The 18,452-nt window shown below is 48.7% G+C and overlaps 1 protein-coding gene across 8 annotated transcripts in view; it reads left to right on the top strand.

Annotated features, from left to right (window-relative positions):
- The window catches only part of LOC137541584 (sterile alpha motif domain-containing protein 10-like), a 597,983-nt gene that overhangs the window by 305,118 nt on the left and 274,413 nt on the right, over positions 1-18,452 (top strand). For 6 of the 8 annotated variants that reach the window (XM_068262964.1, XM_068262963.1, XM_068262959.1 and 3 more), the window contains exon 3: positions 4,475-4,563. The exons of 1 other annotated variant lie outside the window; for it this stretch is intronic. In XM_068262964.1, coding sequence (XP_068119065.1) covers positions 4,475-4,563 — 89 coding nt within the window. Of the gene's footprint in view, positions 1-4,474; positions 4,564-16,519; positions 16,625-18,452 lie in introns of all 8 variants that reach the window. One more of the 8 variants, XM_068262966.1, reaches the window with a different exon arrangement.

Raw genomic sequence — 18,452 nt, 5'->3', positions numbered from 1 at the left:
AACATTGGGGAGCTGTAAAGTTAATAAAACCTATTTTTATACACAAACCAAAGCTAAAGAAGGTTTTTAGCTTGCTTTCACTACCCGCGACCCGCACCCGCAGACCGCTACCCGCAACCCTACTCACACCCGCAAGTCGCTACCCGCACCCGACCTGCATTTCGGGTTACCCGCGGGTACCCGAGGATACCCGACCCGCTGCTGATTACATGCTATGCATCAGGGCTACCACCAGGGGGTAGGAGTAATACAGCAGTACTAGCTCCTTAGCAGGGCACCCAGAAACCTTTCCCCCATCCTAAAGTCACTAAACAATTGTTACCTCAGAATAAGCACTAATAAAACGTAACTTTTAATAATTTACATTTGATAAAATAAATCAATGGCTATATAGGTAGCTGTCAAGTACTCATAGAACTCTGTTATAATGAGCTAGGGATCTATAGTAAGCATTACTGGAAGAAAATATATATCTCTCAACCCCTTAGTTCATTACTGTATTAAAAAAATTACACATACCCCCCACCACAACAATAATTTGCACTCTTGCACCTATGCACTGTCATACTTCACTTTGTCCCCTTGAAAAAGCTTCCGCTAGGAAGAGAAACATGTTGGGTTATTGTTGTGGTGGGGGGTATGTGTAATTTGTTAATACAGTAATGAACTAAGGGGTGGAGAGATATATATTTTCCTCCAGTAATGCTTACTATAGATCCCTAGCTCATTATAACAGAGTTTTATAAGCACTTGACAGCTACCTATATAGCCATTTATTTATTTTATCAAATGTAAATTATTAAAAGTTACGTTTTATTAGTGCTTATTCTGAGGTAACAATTGTTTAGTGATATATTATAAACAGGTTTTGTGAGTGTTGTTTTCCCTATACCCCTGAAGTGTAGCTTTTGTTCCTTCCCCAACCAAGATATATGAACTGCATTAGCAGTCCTGGGCTGCCATGCTAATGTAAAAATATGACTGGTACTGTATTCCTATTCCTATCACTGGAATCTCTGTGCCCCCAGAATGGTCCCCATCACTACAACATTTGGGAAAACTTCCTGTCAGTAGAATCTGCCCATCAGTGATCTGCCTAAAGGTGCGTATACACCTTTGATGGATGTTGCCTGTTGGTGATGAGGATCTGATCCCTTTGGACGACATTGCTGGCTCGGGCTGCACTCATGTGTGTCATGCAGTGGGCAGGGGAGCGGCACAAACAATGGTATCAGCGTTGCTGGGGGTGAGTAGATCCGCCCGGCAGATTGCTCATTTGTCGGGAGTCGCCAGCTGCTGTACACGCGCCTGATTTTCGGCTCAGACGGTCGTTATTGGCCGCCTCAGCCAACTTAAAGAGACTCCGTAACAAAAATTGCATCCTGTTTTTTATCATCCTACATGTTCCAAAAGCTATTCTAATGTGCTCTGGCTTACTGCAGCACTTTGTACTATCACCATCTCTGTAATAAATCAACTTATCTCTCTCTTGTCAGACTTGTCAGGCCTGTGTCTGGAAGGCTGCCAAGTTCTTCAGTGTTGTGGTTCTGTGATGCATCTCCCCCCTTCAGGCCCCTCTCTGCACACTGCCTGTGTATTATTTAGATTAGGGCAGCTTCTCTCTTCTCTCTTATCTTTTACAAGCTGGATAAATTCTCCTCTGAGCTGGCTGGGCTTTCACATACAGAAGAATTACAGACAAGGGCAAAGCTGTCTGTACTCTGCAGGAAGAAACAGCCTGACACATCAGTGGATGAGAGCTGAAGGGGGAAAGAAACACACAAATGATCTCTTGAGATTCAGAAGGAAGGCTGTATACAGCCTGCTTGTGTATGGATGTATTTTCTATGTGCAGACATACTGTACATCAACCTACTTCCTGTTTTGGTGGCCATTTTGTTTGTTTACAAACAAACTTTTTAAAACTGTTTTTAACCACTTTTAATGCGGCGAGGAGCGGCGAAATTGTGACAGAGGGTAATAGGAGATGTCCCCTAACGCACTGGTATGTTTACTTTTGTGCGATTTTAACAATACAGATTCTCTTTAAAGTGTATCAAAAGAAGTAACCATTTCCACTTACCTGAAGCCACCCTGTGCCCGTGGCGTTACCAAACGATCCTCTGGTCCCCCGCCGCCGCTCCGTTTCACTGTCTTCAGTCCACTGTGTCTGTGCGGCCCTGGCCGTGCGCGGTTGTTTGCGCTCCCGTCCTGCACAGGCGCAGTAGAGATTTTCTCGTACTGCGCCTGCGCAGGGCACTCCCGGCGATGGGTACACAAATAAGGAGGCGTGCGGCCAGGGCCACACAGGTGCAGTGGGTGGCAACTAAAGACAGCTAAATGGAGCAGCGGAGGGGGACCGGAGGATCGTTTGGTAACGCCGCGGGCACAGGGTGGCTTAAGGGGGCTGGCAGAAGCCCCAGGTAAGTGAAACTGTACTTTCCTTTAGAGTGTAACAGTAGTGAAAATAGCATAATGAATAAAATTGTTTATTTTTTAATATTTTAATTTATAGATTATTTACGGCACTCAGTGTTTGCCTATTGTAACACTGATTTACATTCTGAAATGTATCACTGGTGACATCTTTAGTTCTGCCAGGTGATCTGTACTGAATGTTCATTACTGATAGTTCTATGTACAGAGAGAGGTCCTGCTTGCTTGGCAGTTGGAAAAAGCTGTAATTTCCCACAATGCAACAAGGTTCACAGACAGCAGACTGTCTGGGCCATGGCATGACATTACATCACACTGTAGGAGGGGTTTCACCACACACAGCAACATGCCAGACATTTGCTCATGTACACACCTTTATAAGTTATGCTGATGACTGTAACTATGTAACCCTGCCCTCCCAGTGATGTTTAGCCTATGCAGTGATCAGGGGCGTATCTGGGTAATATAGCACCCATGCCAAACACTGAAATTGCGACCCACCCCCACCCCTTTTTTGTGGTGCCCAAATTTATGCACCTACCTAATTTTCTTTAAACAATTATTGCGCACTTTCTGTAAATCCAATAAACTTTATTTCACTTCTCAAATATCACTGTGTGTGTCTCTTATATGTTGTATTTAACTTACATTTTTTATCATAACAACCAATGATTTATACAGGAAAATCATGATGATTACCGTATTTTTCGGACCATAAGACGCACTTTTTCTTCCCCAAACATAGGGGGAAAAAGTGCCTGCGTCTTATGGTCCAAATGCTAGCCGTCACCAGGTGTCAATCCACGGGGAATCCCCGTGGTAATGCGTCCCAGGCATTCCGCCTCCCTTGTCCTTCTTCTCTATTCTGTCCCTGCTGCTTTTCCATCCCTCTGTCCTCCTATCTTGTCCCCGCAGCCCGTCCCTCTGTTGTGCAATGGGCTTACCGCTACAGGCTACAGATGATCAGCGGTAATCCTCCGGGAAAAAGCCGCGGCGGAAGTCCGTGCAGCTGTTGAAATTTTCATCCCCTTCACTCGTGCTGGCAGTCCAAGTTCGTGACTTACCGCTGCAGGCTACAGATCACAGCGGTAAAGCCTCCGGGAAAAAGCCGTGGCGGAAGTCCGTGCAGCTGTTGAAATTTCCATCCCCTTCACTCGTGCTGGCAGTCCAAAATCGTGGCTTACCGCTGCAGGCTACAGATGATCAGCGGTAAGCCTTCATTGAAAAGCCGCGTGGGTGTCCGTGCACGCTGCCTAATGTTTATCTAGCGTCACTTCCGCCTTGGTGATGTAAGCGGAAGTGACGCTAGATAAACATTAGGCAGCGTGCACGGACACCCACGCGGCTTTTCCCTGAAGGCTTACCGCTGTGATCTGTAGCCTGCAGCGGTAAGCCACGTACTTGGACTGCCAGCACGAGTGAAGAGGATGGAAATTTCAACAGCTGCACGGACTTCTGCCGCGGCTTTTTCCCGGAGGCTTACCGCTGATCATCTGTAGCCTGTAGCGGTAAGCCCATTGCACAACATTCAGAGTCAGAGAGGGACGGGCTGCGGGGACACGGGGGACAAGATAGGAGGACAGAGGGATTGAAAATCAGCAGGACATGGGACAAGATAGAGGAGGATACGAGGAAACAGACACATAATAGAGGACAGAGGAACGGCACAGCACAGTAACAGGACACAGGGGGGCAAGATAGAGGAGGAATGAGGGAAGGGGCAAGAGAGAGGAGGACAAAAATGGGCATGGAATAGAGGGACAGCAGCAGGACACAGAGGACAAGATAGAGGAGTACAGGGGAACAGGACAGAACACGGGGACATGATACAGGAGGACAGGGACACGGGGACAAACGAGAACACAAGGGACACAGGATGACACGAGGGTGACACTAAATATACAAAGGGGGCACAAGGACAAAGGAGGTACGAGGAGGACATAATTGGGGAGGGGAGAAGATCCACAAGATGCCCCTGTACCATGGATGCACCATATTTAGTATTTTTTTTTCCCCCGTTTTTGTTCTCTAAATATAGGTGCGTCTTATGGTCCGGAGCGTCTTATGGTCCGAAAAATACGGTAACAAGGTTGCCCAAACTTTCGCATCCCACTGTAGAAGCCCCAGGTGAGTAAAACTGATTTTTTTTTTAATTGAAGGCTTAAGTATCCCTTTAAGGATGTAAAAAAAATAACCCATTTTATTCCTTAAAGTGTACTTGAGATGAATAAAAAAAAAAATAATACACACCTGGGGCTTCCTCCAGCCCCCTTCAGCCTGATTGCTCCTACTCTGTCCTCTTCTGTCTCCTGGATCCTCTGTTAGCTACCGCTGGCCATAGCTGAGGACCCAGGAGGCAGAAGAGGACGGCGTGGGGTCTATCAGGCCGAAGGGGGCTGGAGGAAGCCCCAGGTATGTTTTTTTTTATTACTCATCTCAGGTTCTCAGGTTTTAAGTTAAAGTGTACCAGAGCTCAGGACAGTAAAGAGATTTATACATACCAGGGGCTTCCTACAACCCCATCCGCTTGGATCGCTCCCACGCCGCCGTCCTCCGATGTCTGCAGCTCCGATACCGGGTCCCTGCTCTTCCGTCAGTTGGAGCCAGTCTACGCAGGAGAAGTGCACTCTTTGCGTATCTCTTCAGTAGCTGCTGGAAAGATACGTGGAGGCCGCACTTCCCCTACGTCAGACTGGCTCCGACTGACGGAAGTGCAGGGACCCGGTATCGGAGCTGCAGAAGACTGAGGACAGAGGCCTGGGAGCGAACCGATGGGGCTTGAGGAAGCCCCAGGTATGTATAAATATTTTTCTTGTCCTGAGCTCTGGTTTTCTTTTAGGGCCCTTTTCCACTATGAAATGCGATTGCGATCGCAATCACGTTTCAATTTCCACCATGCAATTGCGATTGTGTGACCAAAATCACATTGCAATCGGATCACACTAATGGAAATTGCTGCTGCAGTTTCCATTAGTTTAATGTACCTTGCGATTTGCGACCAGATTCAAATCATAAATCGCAGGGTAGTGGAAAAAGGCCCTTAAAGTCAGTTCCCACAGGAGCCACGCCCAGGAGTAATCAGCCAATAAATGAGTACACTTCAGACGTGTGTGTTTTTCGATGTGTAAAGATGTGAGCTGTTAGCGGCGGGAAGGTGTTGGGAGTTTGTGGCAGGATGATTGATGACTGCAGGAAGATTATGCGGCGATACAATGTGTTCTGATGATAGCCTCAACGTCGTGGCGCAGTGATTGCGATCGGCTGAATCTCGTATTCCGCGTTGCCCTGCTTTGAGAGGCTATTTGTCCTGGAGGGTTGGACGTGCGTTCGTTCAGACTGGAGGGAGGATCAGCAGTTCTGACAGATGCTGCGGCGAAGCGTAATGCTAATTTTGGTTCAGCTCATCTGTTCTGGCGTGCGCTACGCTGCTGTGTTTCTCCGGGTCACGGATAGAATGTCAACCTGCGAGCTGTGTTTTATGGGCCCTCCCTCTCCACCTCTGTATATCTCCCTCCCTTCTCTTTGTTCATTCTTCCTATACTCCCCCTGCCTATAAATAAAGGCCTGATTTAATAAACTCTAAAAGGACACCTTAAGTGGGAGGGATATGGAGGCTGCCATATTTATTTCCTTTTAAACAATACGGGTTGCCTGGCGTCCTGCTCATGCATCAGTAGTGTCTGACTCACACGCTTGAAACAAGCATGAAACTAATCCAGTCAGGCTTCAGTCAGAGCATCTGTTCTGCTGCATGCTTGTTCAGGGTCTATGGCTAAAAGTATTAAAGGCAGAGGATCAGCAGGGCAGCTGGGCAATGTGCATTGTTTAATAGGAAAGAAATGTCAACCTCCATATCCCTCTCACTTCAGGTTCCCTTTAAGGTGCCCAATCGCCTCCGATCGCTACGCGCGGCAGCTATGACAGCTGTCCAAGAAACATTAGGTTAACACAATAGTAGGCGACACAAGGGGTTAAAGGGGAACTGAAGAGAGAGGTATATGGAGGCTGTCATGCTTATTTCCTTTTAGACAATACCAGTTGCCTGGCAGCCCTGCTGATCCTCTGCCTCTAATACTATTAGCCATAGCCCCTGAACAAGCATGCAGCAGATCAGGTGTTTCAGTGGTTCAGACTTATAAGTCTGATCTGACAAGACTAGCTGCATGCTTGTTTCTGGTTTTAATCAGATACTACTGCAGAGAAATAGACCAGCAGGGCTGCCAGGCAACTGGTATTGATTAAAAGGAAATAAACATGACAGCCTCCATATACCTCTCTCTTCAGTTCCCCTTTAATTAGTTAGGTAGAGGTTAACACTTCACCAGGCGGGGGAACGCTTTTGTTTAAACTGCTGATTTTTTTCCCCTTAACCTGGCGTTCTGATAAAATCGCCAGGGTGGCTGCGGGAGGGTTTTTTTTAAATAAAAAAAAAACTATTCCATGCAGCCAACTGAAAGTTGGCTGCAAGAAAGCCCACTAGAGGGCGCTCCGGAGGCGTTCTTCCGATCGCCTCCGGCGGCCAGAAGTAACACGGAAGGCCGCAATAAGCGGCCTTCCGTGTTTCGCTTACCTCGTCGCCATGGCGACGAGCGGAGTGACGTCATGGACGTCAGTCGACGTCCTGACGTCAGCCGCCTCCGATCCAGCCCTTAGCGCTGGCCGGAACTGTTTGTTCCGGCTACGCTGGGCTCGGGCGGCTGGGGGGACCCTCTTTCGCCGCTGCATGCGGCGGATCGCCGCGCTGCAGCGGCGATCAGGCAGCACACGCGGCTGGCAAAGTGCCGGCTGCGTGTGCTGCTTTTTATTTCATTAAAATCTGCCCAGCAAGTGCTGAGCGGCAGCCTCTGGCGGTGTTGGACGAGCTGAGCTCGTCCAGACCGCTCAGCAGGTTAATTTTCATGAAAAATAGCTGCTATTGGCTGTCAGCAATCATTCACAGCACAGATGATCTGATTGGCTCTGTGAACCAGAGGCGTATCTAGAGGGGTACAGGCATGGCTTGTGCCATGGGTGCCACAGCACCATGGGCGCCATACCTCCTCCTGTGCTGTACCGCCATGCCTGCCCCTGTGCTGTGCCCCATGCCTGCCCAATTGCTGCACCCACTCTTGCCCCTGGGCTGCGCCCCATGCTAGTCCCTGTGCCTCCTCTCCTGTCATCACTTAGACGTCAAATCAGATTACAGAAAAGGACACCGAGAGCCCAATATTCAGGGCCGGCCCTAGACTTTTTGCCGCCTGAGGCACATTTTGAAAAAATTATTGCTGATGAACACCCCCCCCCCGTGGGGGTTGCCGCCGCCGAGCTGGAGGTGTAGCGGGCAGGGCGGGGGTATTGGGCCTAGCGGCGGGGAGGCAGTGGGCGGGGAGGACTCACCTCTTCCTCGCTCGATCCAGAGTGCGCTCCACTGACTACCCTTCCTGCAGCGCCGTCCTCTTACGAGTTGCGCTTCTGATGTATTTAAGGCTGGAGGGGAGCGGAGGACGGGGGACCCAGGCGAGGGAGGGGGGGGTCCGACCCCCCACCCCGCCGCTAGGCCCAATACCCCCGTCCTGCTCGCTACCCCTCCAGCTGGGCGGCTGGCTCCCCGCACCCACCGACGGGCGGATGCCGCCCCTAGACATTTGCCGCCTGAGGCAAAAGTTTCACCCCGCCTCATGAGCGGGCCGGCCCTGCCAATATTGTGTAATAAGTACCGGTAAAGGGAATTCTGAAAGTAAGTAGAAATATACTCACAAACCGGGGTAACCTCCCATCCCAGGTAACCACTGTAAAGGCAGGTGTGGAGATTAGACATGTCACCACTCAGGATTAAGAAGCCGCTCTCTGTAGATCAAAGAAGAAAGGGGGGTATGTCACCCCTCCACCCGGGGTGGACTTGATTGTGTTAAGCAAACAGAGGTGCCAAAAGGATAAAATATACAAAAAAAATTAAAAAATTGGCAAGGAGGCAGTGGTGGACCCACCTCCCAAAAGCAGACACAAGAACCGTCAACCTCAAAACAGACGCGAATCCATTGACATACTCCAAATCAAAGTTGCAACGCGTTTCGCAGGCATGTTGACATGTTGCCCGCATTGCGTTTATTTTGTACTGACATGTTTGCCCGCATTGCGTTTATTTTGTACTGACATGTTTGCCCGCATTGCATTTATTTTGTACTGACATGTTTGCCCGCATTGCGTTTATTTTGTACTGACATGTTGCCCGCATTGCGTTTATTTTGTGCTGACATGTTGCCCGCATTGCGTTTATTTTGTGCTGACATGTTGCCCATTGCATTTATTTTCTGGTGTCCGGGGTAACTGTTACTGCATTTATTATTTAATGGTCATAGATGGCTATGTTTGCTGCTTTGTGGTTATACTATTAGCATCACACAGTTTCTGCACACCCATGATGCAAAGTCTCGTTTGTCCACATCATGGCGTAAACACTGCTTTCTTATGCCTCGCCGTTACATCATTACGTTAGCTCCGCCCATACAATGTCATGGCCACGCCCATTTTTCACAGCGGCAGCGCGCCGCAACCACCCCCCCCCCCCCCGGTCTTCATCGCTGCGCACTCCTCAGTCCTCCCCACTTCCCCCTCCCCGCGCCCCCCTCCCTGTCCCAGGTTGGACCCACAAAAATCTGGTCACTCTACCTTTTTACTCTTCTCCACTGGGTTTTTTTTTACCCTTCTGTACCACAGCAATTTTAACCTGTCAGCGCTCCTTTCCTCCTTCCATTCATTCGCCTAGAACTTTATTACTACTTATCACAACAAAACCATCTATATTTTGTTTTTTCTGCCACCAATTAGGCTTTCTTTGGATGGTACATTTTGCTAAGAATTATTTTATTCCAAAGGCATTTTAATGGGAAAAATAAGAAAAAAAGGGGAAAAAATAATTATTTCTCAATTTTAGGCCATTACAGTTTTAAAGAGAACCCGAGGTGGGGTTCTGACAATGCTATCTGCATACAGAGGCTGGGTCTGCCTATACTGCCCAGCCTCTGTTGCTATCAAGATCCCCCATAAATCACAGCCGCGCTGTTGACACACAGCGTGTCGCAGCAGGCTGTGTTTACCTATGTACTGTTAGTCTCAGCGCTCCCCCCGCCTCTCCTGCATTAAGTAGAAAGACAGCCGGCACCATCCAGTTCAATAATGCTCTTTTATTGAGATAAAACCATCTCAGCAGGTCACAGCGACGTTTCGAGGAAATCACCTCTTTATCAAGCTCATGCTGAATACATGTCACATATACACAGTACAAGCTAACATTTATATACCAAGCATGGTACTGCAGCAGCCAATCACACACACTTAACACAATGCCCAATCATAATAGTCCGTAAGTTGCCGGACCTGATGGGGAACTTAGAGGCTGCTGCCTCATAGGTACATTCAAATGGGGTCCCTCCCATCCCCCGACACCCACCTTGGTAAACCGCCGCGGCCCCTTCCGCCCGTCAATCACCACCATCTCCTCCCATCCATCCGCCCATGGCGGACCTGACAGGGGACTAGATGGGATAGACGCCTGTGCGTCCGCGCTCATGCGTGGACACTCTGCGTCCAGACGGGCGGATGGTGACGTAGGCGGCTAGAGAAGCCGCCATGCGTCACACGCTGAAAGGCGGGGCAGCGGTGGCGACCAATAGGAGCGCTCAAAGTTCAATGCGTAGTAAAATACGTGTGTATGGCGTACACAACGCATTAGCATATGTAAACAATCACATTGTAAGCAGTGGCGGCGCTACACTGGGGCTTGCCCAGGCTTCAGCCCCAGCTGGCAACTTGTTAGCCCCTCTTAAAGCCCCCCCCGCACTTGTCAGATGACAAAAAATGATCGAGGCGCCAGCCGCGCTAATAAGGGATGCGGGAGCCTGCTTTATTCCTCCCTCCCTCCTCCCTTCCTATGAATGCGCCCCCACCTGCTGTGAATGTCCCCCCCCGTAGGCAGTGTGTGCAGAGCGGAGCGGTAGGTCCTCTTACCGCAATCCATGCTCACCGGCAACTAGTCTCCTGCTTCCTGTGACGTCATGGTAAACAGGAAGCAGGAGACTAGTTGCCGGCGAGCATGGATTGCGGTAAGAGGACCTACCGCTCCGCTCTGCACACACTGCCTACGGGGGGGGGGACATTCACAGCAGGTGGGGGCGCATTCATAGGAAGGGAGGAGGGAGGGAGGAATAAAGCAGGCTCCCGCATCCCTTATTAGCGCGGCTGGCGCCTCGATCATTTTCTTCCTGTCTTCTCTCCCCAGGGCAATCTCCTCACACACAGGGGCACCTTCCTCCCCACCCACGGGCATTCTCTCCCCTCCACTGACGACCCCCCTACCCACTGGCACCCTCCTCCTACCCACTGAGACTATCCTCCTACCCACTGGCACCTTTCTCCCCCACCCAGTGTCACCCTCCTTTCCACCCACAGGTACCCTCCTCTTCACCCACTGGCACCCTCCTCCTACCCACTGACACCCTCCTCCTGCCCACTGGCACCCTTCTCCCCACCCAGTGGCACCCTCCTTTCCACCCACAGGTACCCTCCTCCCCACCCACTGGCACCCTCCTCCCCACCCACTGGCACCCTCCTCCCCACCCACTGGCACCAACTGAGCTGCCCTGGGGCCCCCAGCCCACCACCACCAGCCAGGCCTGAGCTGCCCTGGGGCCCCCAGCCCACCACCACCAGCACGGCCTAAGCTGCCCTGGGGCCCCCAGCCCACCACCACTAGCCAGGCCTGAGCTTCCCTGGGACCCCAGCCCACCAGCCACGCAGGCATGAGGCCTCCAGCCCACCACCAGTCAGGCTTGAGGTGCCCTGGGGCCCCCAGCCCACCACCACCAGCCTGACTACATATACTGAGGACAGCTATACGCCTGGCTACATATACTGGGGACATCTATACACCTGGCTACCTATGCTGGGGACACTGTCTGTCATTATGTGCATGAACTGATGAAAAGTTGTCCCTTATGTGCATTTACTGCGGAAACGCAGTCTGTCATTATGTGCATTAACTGGTGAAAAGCTGTCCCTTATGTGCATTTACTGCGGAAACGCAGTCTGTCATTATGTGAATTAACTGGTGAAAAGTTGTCTCTTATGTGCATTTACTGGGGAAATGCTGTCTGTCATTATGTGCATGAACTGGTGAAAAGTTGTCCCTTATGTGCATTTACTGCGGAAACGCAGTCTGTCATTATGTGCATTAACTGGTGAAAAGCTGTCCCTTATGTGCATTTACTGCGGAAACGCAGTCTGTCATTATGTGAATTAACTGGTGAAAAGCTGTCTCTTATGTGCATTTAATGGGGAAACTGTCTGTCATTACATGCATTAACTGGTGAAAAGCAGGCTCTTATGTGCATTTAATGGGGAAACTGTCTGTCATTACATGCATTAACTGGTGAAAAGCAGGCTCTTATGTGCATTTAATGGGGAAACTGTCTGTCATTACGTGCATTAACTGGTGAAAAGCAGGCTCTTATGTGCATTTACTGCGGAAACGCAGTCTGTCATTACGTGCATTAACTGGTGAAAAGCTGTCCCTTTATGTGCATTTACTGCAGAAACGCAGTCTGTCATTATGTGCATTAACTGGTGAAAAGCTGTCTCTTATGTGCATTTAATGAGGAAACGCTGTCTGTCATTACGTGCATTAACTGCTGAAAAGCTGATTCTTATGTGCATTTACTGGTGAAAGGCTGCCTGTCATTATGTGCGTTTACTTCATTTTTTTTTTCATGTAACCACGTTAGCTGGTACAACTACATTAAAGTTAGCCCCGCCCACATGACATCATGACCACGCCCAAATTTTCGCCGCGGCGCGCGAAATCCCCCCCCCCCCCCCCAAGCCCGGCCTGCCAGCCCTCATGCCCCTTTGAGCCCCCCCAAAAATCTGAAGCTGGAGCCGCCACTGATTGTAAGATACGATGCATAATATATATGTGGCAAAGGAACATACATGGGCACTGTAACCAGGATCCATGTACATATAAGGACTACCATGGAATCACATAATCTCCCTACTAAGTACATGTCTAGGGTGAAGAGACTACAGTAACGTTATGTGGGCCCAATAAGAAAGTAGGAATGGACATGGGGGAAGGACGGACAGGGGAAGGGGTACAAGGGAGGGGGAGAGGGAGGGGGGAAAGGGGAAAATTTTTTTTAACACAACAATACTAAATTATAAAAACAATAAAGTGCTGACATTAGGCAGGACACAATGGAGCCTCATGAGAACAAAGCTTAAATAATGGACGTATGTCTTTTTTCAACCAAATAACTATGTAACTAAGTTCTCTATTAAGTCCCCGAGGCTCCATTGTATCCAGCTTTATAATCCAAAATGCCTCCCTCCAAAGAAGTCTTTTAACTCGATCACCCCCTCTCCTCAAAGGGGCCACCCGCTCTATGACCATAAATCTTAATTGGCTTACATGATGTTTAGCCTGCACAAAGTGATATGGGACCGCCTGGTCCACCAAACGTTCTCTAATTGCGTGTTTATGTGATGATAGCCTTTTCTTAAGTTTCTGTGTGGTCTGCCCAACATACAATAGGCCACAAGGGCACTTCAAGGCATACACCACATAATCCAAATCACATGTATGCCATCCTCTGACTTTGAATTTGGTGCCACGATGTGGATGCATCAATTCGGCTCCCTTAATAACTGAGCTGCAGTGCACACAGTTGAGATATGGGTATGTCCCCTGCCTCTTTGTTAACTGTGATGAAACATTGTCTTGCCTCTCCTGCCTAGCGCCGGTCCCCGCCCGCGTCCCTTCCCTCCCCGCTGATTGGAGGGAAGGGACGCAGGCGGGGACCGGAGCTATGCAGGAGGTGGGGAGAAAGCGCTGAGACTAACACTACAGAGGTAAACACAGCCCGCACAGCGCGGCTGTGATTTATGGGGGGTAGCAGAGCGCAGGGGGGGCTTAGGGGGGATCTGGATAGCAACAGAGGCTGGGCTGTATAGGCAGACCCAGCCTCTGTATGCGGATAGCATTGTCAGAACCCCACCTTGGGTTCTCTTTAAAATAATACATGCTACCATAATTAAATCCCACACATTTTAATTGCCCATTTGTCCTGGTTATTGCAACGTTTAAAATATTTCCCTAGTACAATGTATGGCGCCAATATTTTATTTGGAAATAAAGGTGCATTTTTTTCAGTTTTGCATCCATCTCTATTTACAAGCCCATATTTTCTAAATTAACGGTAATATACCCTCTTGACATACATATTAAAAAAAAAGTTCAGTCTTTTTTTTTTTCATTTTTTCTTTTTTTTACTGCAAAACTTTTATTTGGGTAATTATGGGATAGTATGGGAGGTAAGGTGTTATTTTTAAATGTATATGTGGGTCTTTTTATTAAAATAAATGTATGTAAGTGTAATTTTACTATTTGGCCACAAGATGTCCTTGTGCATTATTTCCTGTTAGCATAGTCAATCATTGGCCACTGCATCATTTTCAGATGATTGTTGCTACATCTGTGGGTATCATCTGTAAGCGTTACCACATCTTCGCTTGTGGCTAAATAAGCCAATAGCAGCACGGCATTTCTTGCCACATTTGTCACAGATAAAATGTGAATTGGCCAGTGCGGCAAAAGTGATGCAAAGTCTTTTCTGCTTTAAATTTTAGTACCAGACTTCGTAGTGTCTTTAGGTCTTGACGCCATAAGGATCTATTTTCAGCACGTTTACCCCAGCCTCCAGTATTAATGCCAAAGCAATCCATATCACGCTTGCAAGAGTCTTTGTATCAAAGCATAGGTCATCCCACTGGTCTTTTTGCATGTGCAATTTGAGCCAACAGAACCTGTCGGGGAAATCTTTCTGGGTCCATTCTATATAGGTGACCCAGCCAGCGGAGTCTTCTCTGTTTGAATATTGCCATGATACTGGTACAGTGTGTTATTACAATGACTGCAGGCATCTCACTGATTCCAGCGATCATTGACACAGGTACTTAGTTTAATAAATGGGAACAGTGTTTCCATTCATTCATTTCCCTTCTAACGGGCAGTGGCAAAGAACAAGCATGGGAGCAAGTGCGAGAATGAGCGGTGGCCGTCGGATTCAATAGATGATTATCTATGGCCCTTGGTAGTCCCACAGGATGTAGATAATTTGTCACAAACCACATACAAGTGGTTAACCCCCTTGGCGGTATGAAAAATACCGCCAGGGGGAAGCGCAGCAGTTTTTTTTTAATTTTTTTTTTTTAAATCATGTAGCGAGCCGAGGGCCCGCTACATGATAGCCGCTGCTCAGCGGCATCCCCCCAGCCCCGCCGATCACCTCCGGCGATAGGCGATCAGGAAATCCCGTTCAAAGAACGGGATTTCCTGGAGGGCTTCCCCCGTCGCCATGGCGACGGGGCGGGATGACGTCACCGAAGTCAGCAACGTTGGGACGTCATTGGGAGTCCCGATCCACCCCTCGGCGCTGCCTGGCACTGATTGGCCAGGCAGCGCTCGGGGTCGGGGGGGGGGGGCCGCGCGCCGCACCGGATAGCAGCGATCGGGCGCGCGGCGGCGGCGATCGGGGTGCTGGCGCAGCTAGCAAAGTGCTAGCTGCGTCCAGCAAAAAAACAATTATGTAAATCGGCCCAGCAGGGCCTGAGCGGCACCCTCCGGCGGCTTACCCCGTGTCACACACGGGGTTACCGCTAAGGAGGTTAATAGTCCTACAAGTGTTGGCCCCTCCTGGAGACTATTGGTGAACACATCGTGAAGCAGAATATACAGTTTCCCACATATTCCACTACATAAGGCAGAAAGAATATATTTGAATTTTTTTTTTTAATTTTAACTCAAAGTTCCAGTTGCCTTATTAGTTCACAAAACATCTGTCTGGGAGTGTACACATTCCTCTCTGAATTCTCATCTTATCTGGTTTCTCTATAGCAGAAGTCTTTCTCACTTAATGCTTTCCTATGAGGCCACTCTGTCTTCAGGAGCCATGATGTGATTCTGTGTAGCATTAAAAAGATACAACCTGCACTACTTTACTGCACAACGCATGCTATTCCTCAGTAAGATTCACTGGTAAAAAAAAAAAAAGCATTAATTAAAATGCAGACAAAGGAGTAACCCACACTTCCTGCCAACACAAGCGTGATCCCTCCCTCATACACAAGCTGGATGAACCTGGGCTGAGATTCTTGTTTTTGGGCTGGCTGGACTGATAGCTTAGTGTGGGTATAGCTGACCCATGATGGATTGCTTAAAGGACAACTGTAGTGAGAGGTATATGGAGGCTGCCATATTTATTTCCTTTTAAACAATACCAGCCCTGCTGGTCTTTTGGCTGCAGTAGTGTCTGAATCACACCAGAAACAGGCATGCAGCTAATTTTGTCAGATATGACAATAATGTCAGAAACACCTGATCTGCTGCATGCTTGTTCAGGGTCTATGGCTAAAAGTATTAGAGGCAGAGGATCAACAGGATAGCCAGGTAACTGGTATTGCGTAAAAGGAAATAAATATGGCAGCCTCCATATACCTCTTACTACAGTTGTCCTTTAACATTTAAAAAAAAGTGCGTTGTCTTTGGTCCACAAGGGATGCCGCTAGATCATTTGCCATCCGTCCTCCCTCCTTCCCTCTCCATAGAACAGAACGTGCTATAGCTTAGGAATGGTCATTGAGAGGGAAAAAAAATTCAAGCTGATTCAAAATTTGTTCACAAATGTATGCAGCTTGAAAATGGACCAATTGAATCCTGCCAAGATCTGATTGGTCCATTTTCATAATTCCTTATCAGCTGAGAGTTACTTGCATCTCTCTGGCACATAATGAAAAGTCTTAAGCCTGGTACACGATTTCAATTTTGATTGGCCAATCGCTGACCAATTTTATCACCTCCATGTAATATGAGAGTTTACCTGCGCAATCTGCTCATAATATTTGGTATCTGTTGACCCTCATACTACATAGGGGTGGTAAAATTTGTCAGTGATTGGCCAATCATAATTTAAAGTGTGTATCAGGCTTTAATTCCACATAAAGATGTTGCTGAATAAATTCACCTCTCTGTGTTCTGTTTTTGTTTCGGCAGATAAAACTATCTAATTAGTTCTCATCAGCATCTCTGAATAGCTTTGCCAAGGCAGCTCTCCATAGAGGAAACACTGAGGCTTAACCCTTTCAGTGTCTTCTGCAAGTAAGGTTTTTTTTTAAGGATTTTCATAAACTGTAATGAAAATATTTTTCTCCATAAAGGTTATCATGCTGTGACTAATCTTTTAGAGCAGAGGGGAAGTTCTGAGTTTAGTTCCACTTTAAGGGTGACAGAAAGTGACCATGTGTATGAGGCTTGAGGCCAGTATACACAGTAGAGAGTTCTTGGGTGAGGGGGTCTGGGCTTCTGTGGAGGTTATCGGTCGCCTCAGCTGAGTTTCATCTAAAGTACACAGCTATGGTCATCCAATCCCATTTCCTGCAGACAGTAATCACTGTGCATGTGTACAGTGATTTAAAGGCCTTTAAAGTTTATTTATACGTACCTGGGGTTTCCTCCAGCCCCCTCCAGGCTGATTGCTCCCTCTCCCGGAGCTCTCCGTCGTCGTCCTCCACCTCCTGGATCGTCTGGAATCTGGCACTGGAAGTTCTCTGGCGTTCTGCGCATGTCTGGCTGTGAGCGCTGCAGTTGCCAGGATCTGTGCAGTACTACTGCGCAGGAGCAGAAAGCTCCCAACAACAGGAGCGCCAGTGGCCGGACTGCGCCTGCGCTGACTGGCCATGACTGAAGGACTTTCGGGGCCAGATTTCAGACTATCCAGGCGGAGGAAGAGGGCGGCAAAGGAGCGATCTGCGTAGAGGGAACAGACACCAGTCCCCCAACGGGCGACATTCATCAATCATGTGTACAGGCCTTTAAAGTGTACCTGAGATGGCGAGCTAGAGAAAATGTATACATACCTGGGGCCAGGGGCATAGCAATAGGTGTTGCAGAGGTTGCGACCGCATCGGGGCCCTTGGGCCAGAGGAGCCCCGAAGGGCCCTCCCTCAACTACAGTATTGGCTCTCTATTGATCCTGTGCTCAAAATAATCACTTTTATAGATACTTTGAATAGTGGTAATCATTAGCACACTGTTCTCCATCCCCTTCTTGCACCTCTGACATTGTAGTTGCCATTGGCAAGTTTTGGTGTCCGTATCAATTGTTATGTATAGAGTGCTTGGGGGGCCCCAATGTAAAACTTGCATCGGGGCCCACAGCTCCTTAGCTACACCACTGCCTGGGGCTTCCTCCAGCCCCCTCCACACAGATCACCGTCCTCTTCTTCCGCCTGGATCGTCTGGAATCTGGTCCGAAAGTCCTTCAGTTGGTGCCAGTTAGTGCAGGCGCAGTCCGGCCACGCACCCTCTCGTTGTTGGGAGCGTTCTGCACAGATCCTGGCGACTGCAGCTCTCGCAGCCGGGCACGCGCAGAACGCTGGAGGACTTCTGGTGCCAGGTTCCAGACGATTCAGGAGGTGGAGGAGGACGGCGAGGGCAGTATCTGCGTGGAGGGGGCTGGAGGAAGTCCCATGTATGTATAAATGTTCTCTCCCTCGCCATCTCATGTACACTTTCAAGGCCTGTACACACGAGTAGGGATGGCCTTTCAAGTCAAGACAGACTTAAATTCGGAATTCCAATTAAATCTAATGACTTCAGGTGTGACCGCGGGATAAGGGAGGGTTAACTTACCCAGAAGTCTTCGGGACGTCTGCGTTTCATTACGCCTCATAGGTGTAATGAAAGCCGCGTTCCACCACTCTACCACGCTTCCTCCTTTTGGCTTGAAAGAGGAAGCACGGTAGTGAGTAATCAACGCGGCTTTCATTACGCCTATGGGTAAGTTAAACCCCCCCATCCCGCGGTCACACTTGAAGTCATTAGACTTCATTAGAATTCCAAATTCGAGTTCATCTTCTTGATTCGAAAGCCCATGGGTGCACACGAGTGATGAATGTCGCCCGTTGGGTATTGACACCTGTTTCCT

Source organism: Hyperolius riggenbachi, chromosome 12, assembly GCF_040937935.1.
Source record: "Hyperolius riggenbachi isolate aHypRig1 chromosome 12, aHypRig1.pri, whole genome shotgun sequence".
In the NCBI taxonomy this organism is placed as follows: Eukaryota; Metazoa; Chordata; class Amphibia; order Anura; family Hyperoliidae; genus Hyperolius; species Hyperolius riggenbachi.
Note: the sequence above shows the minus strand (reverse complement) of the source record. Positions and strands in the feature narration are given on the sequence as shown.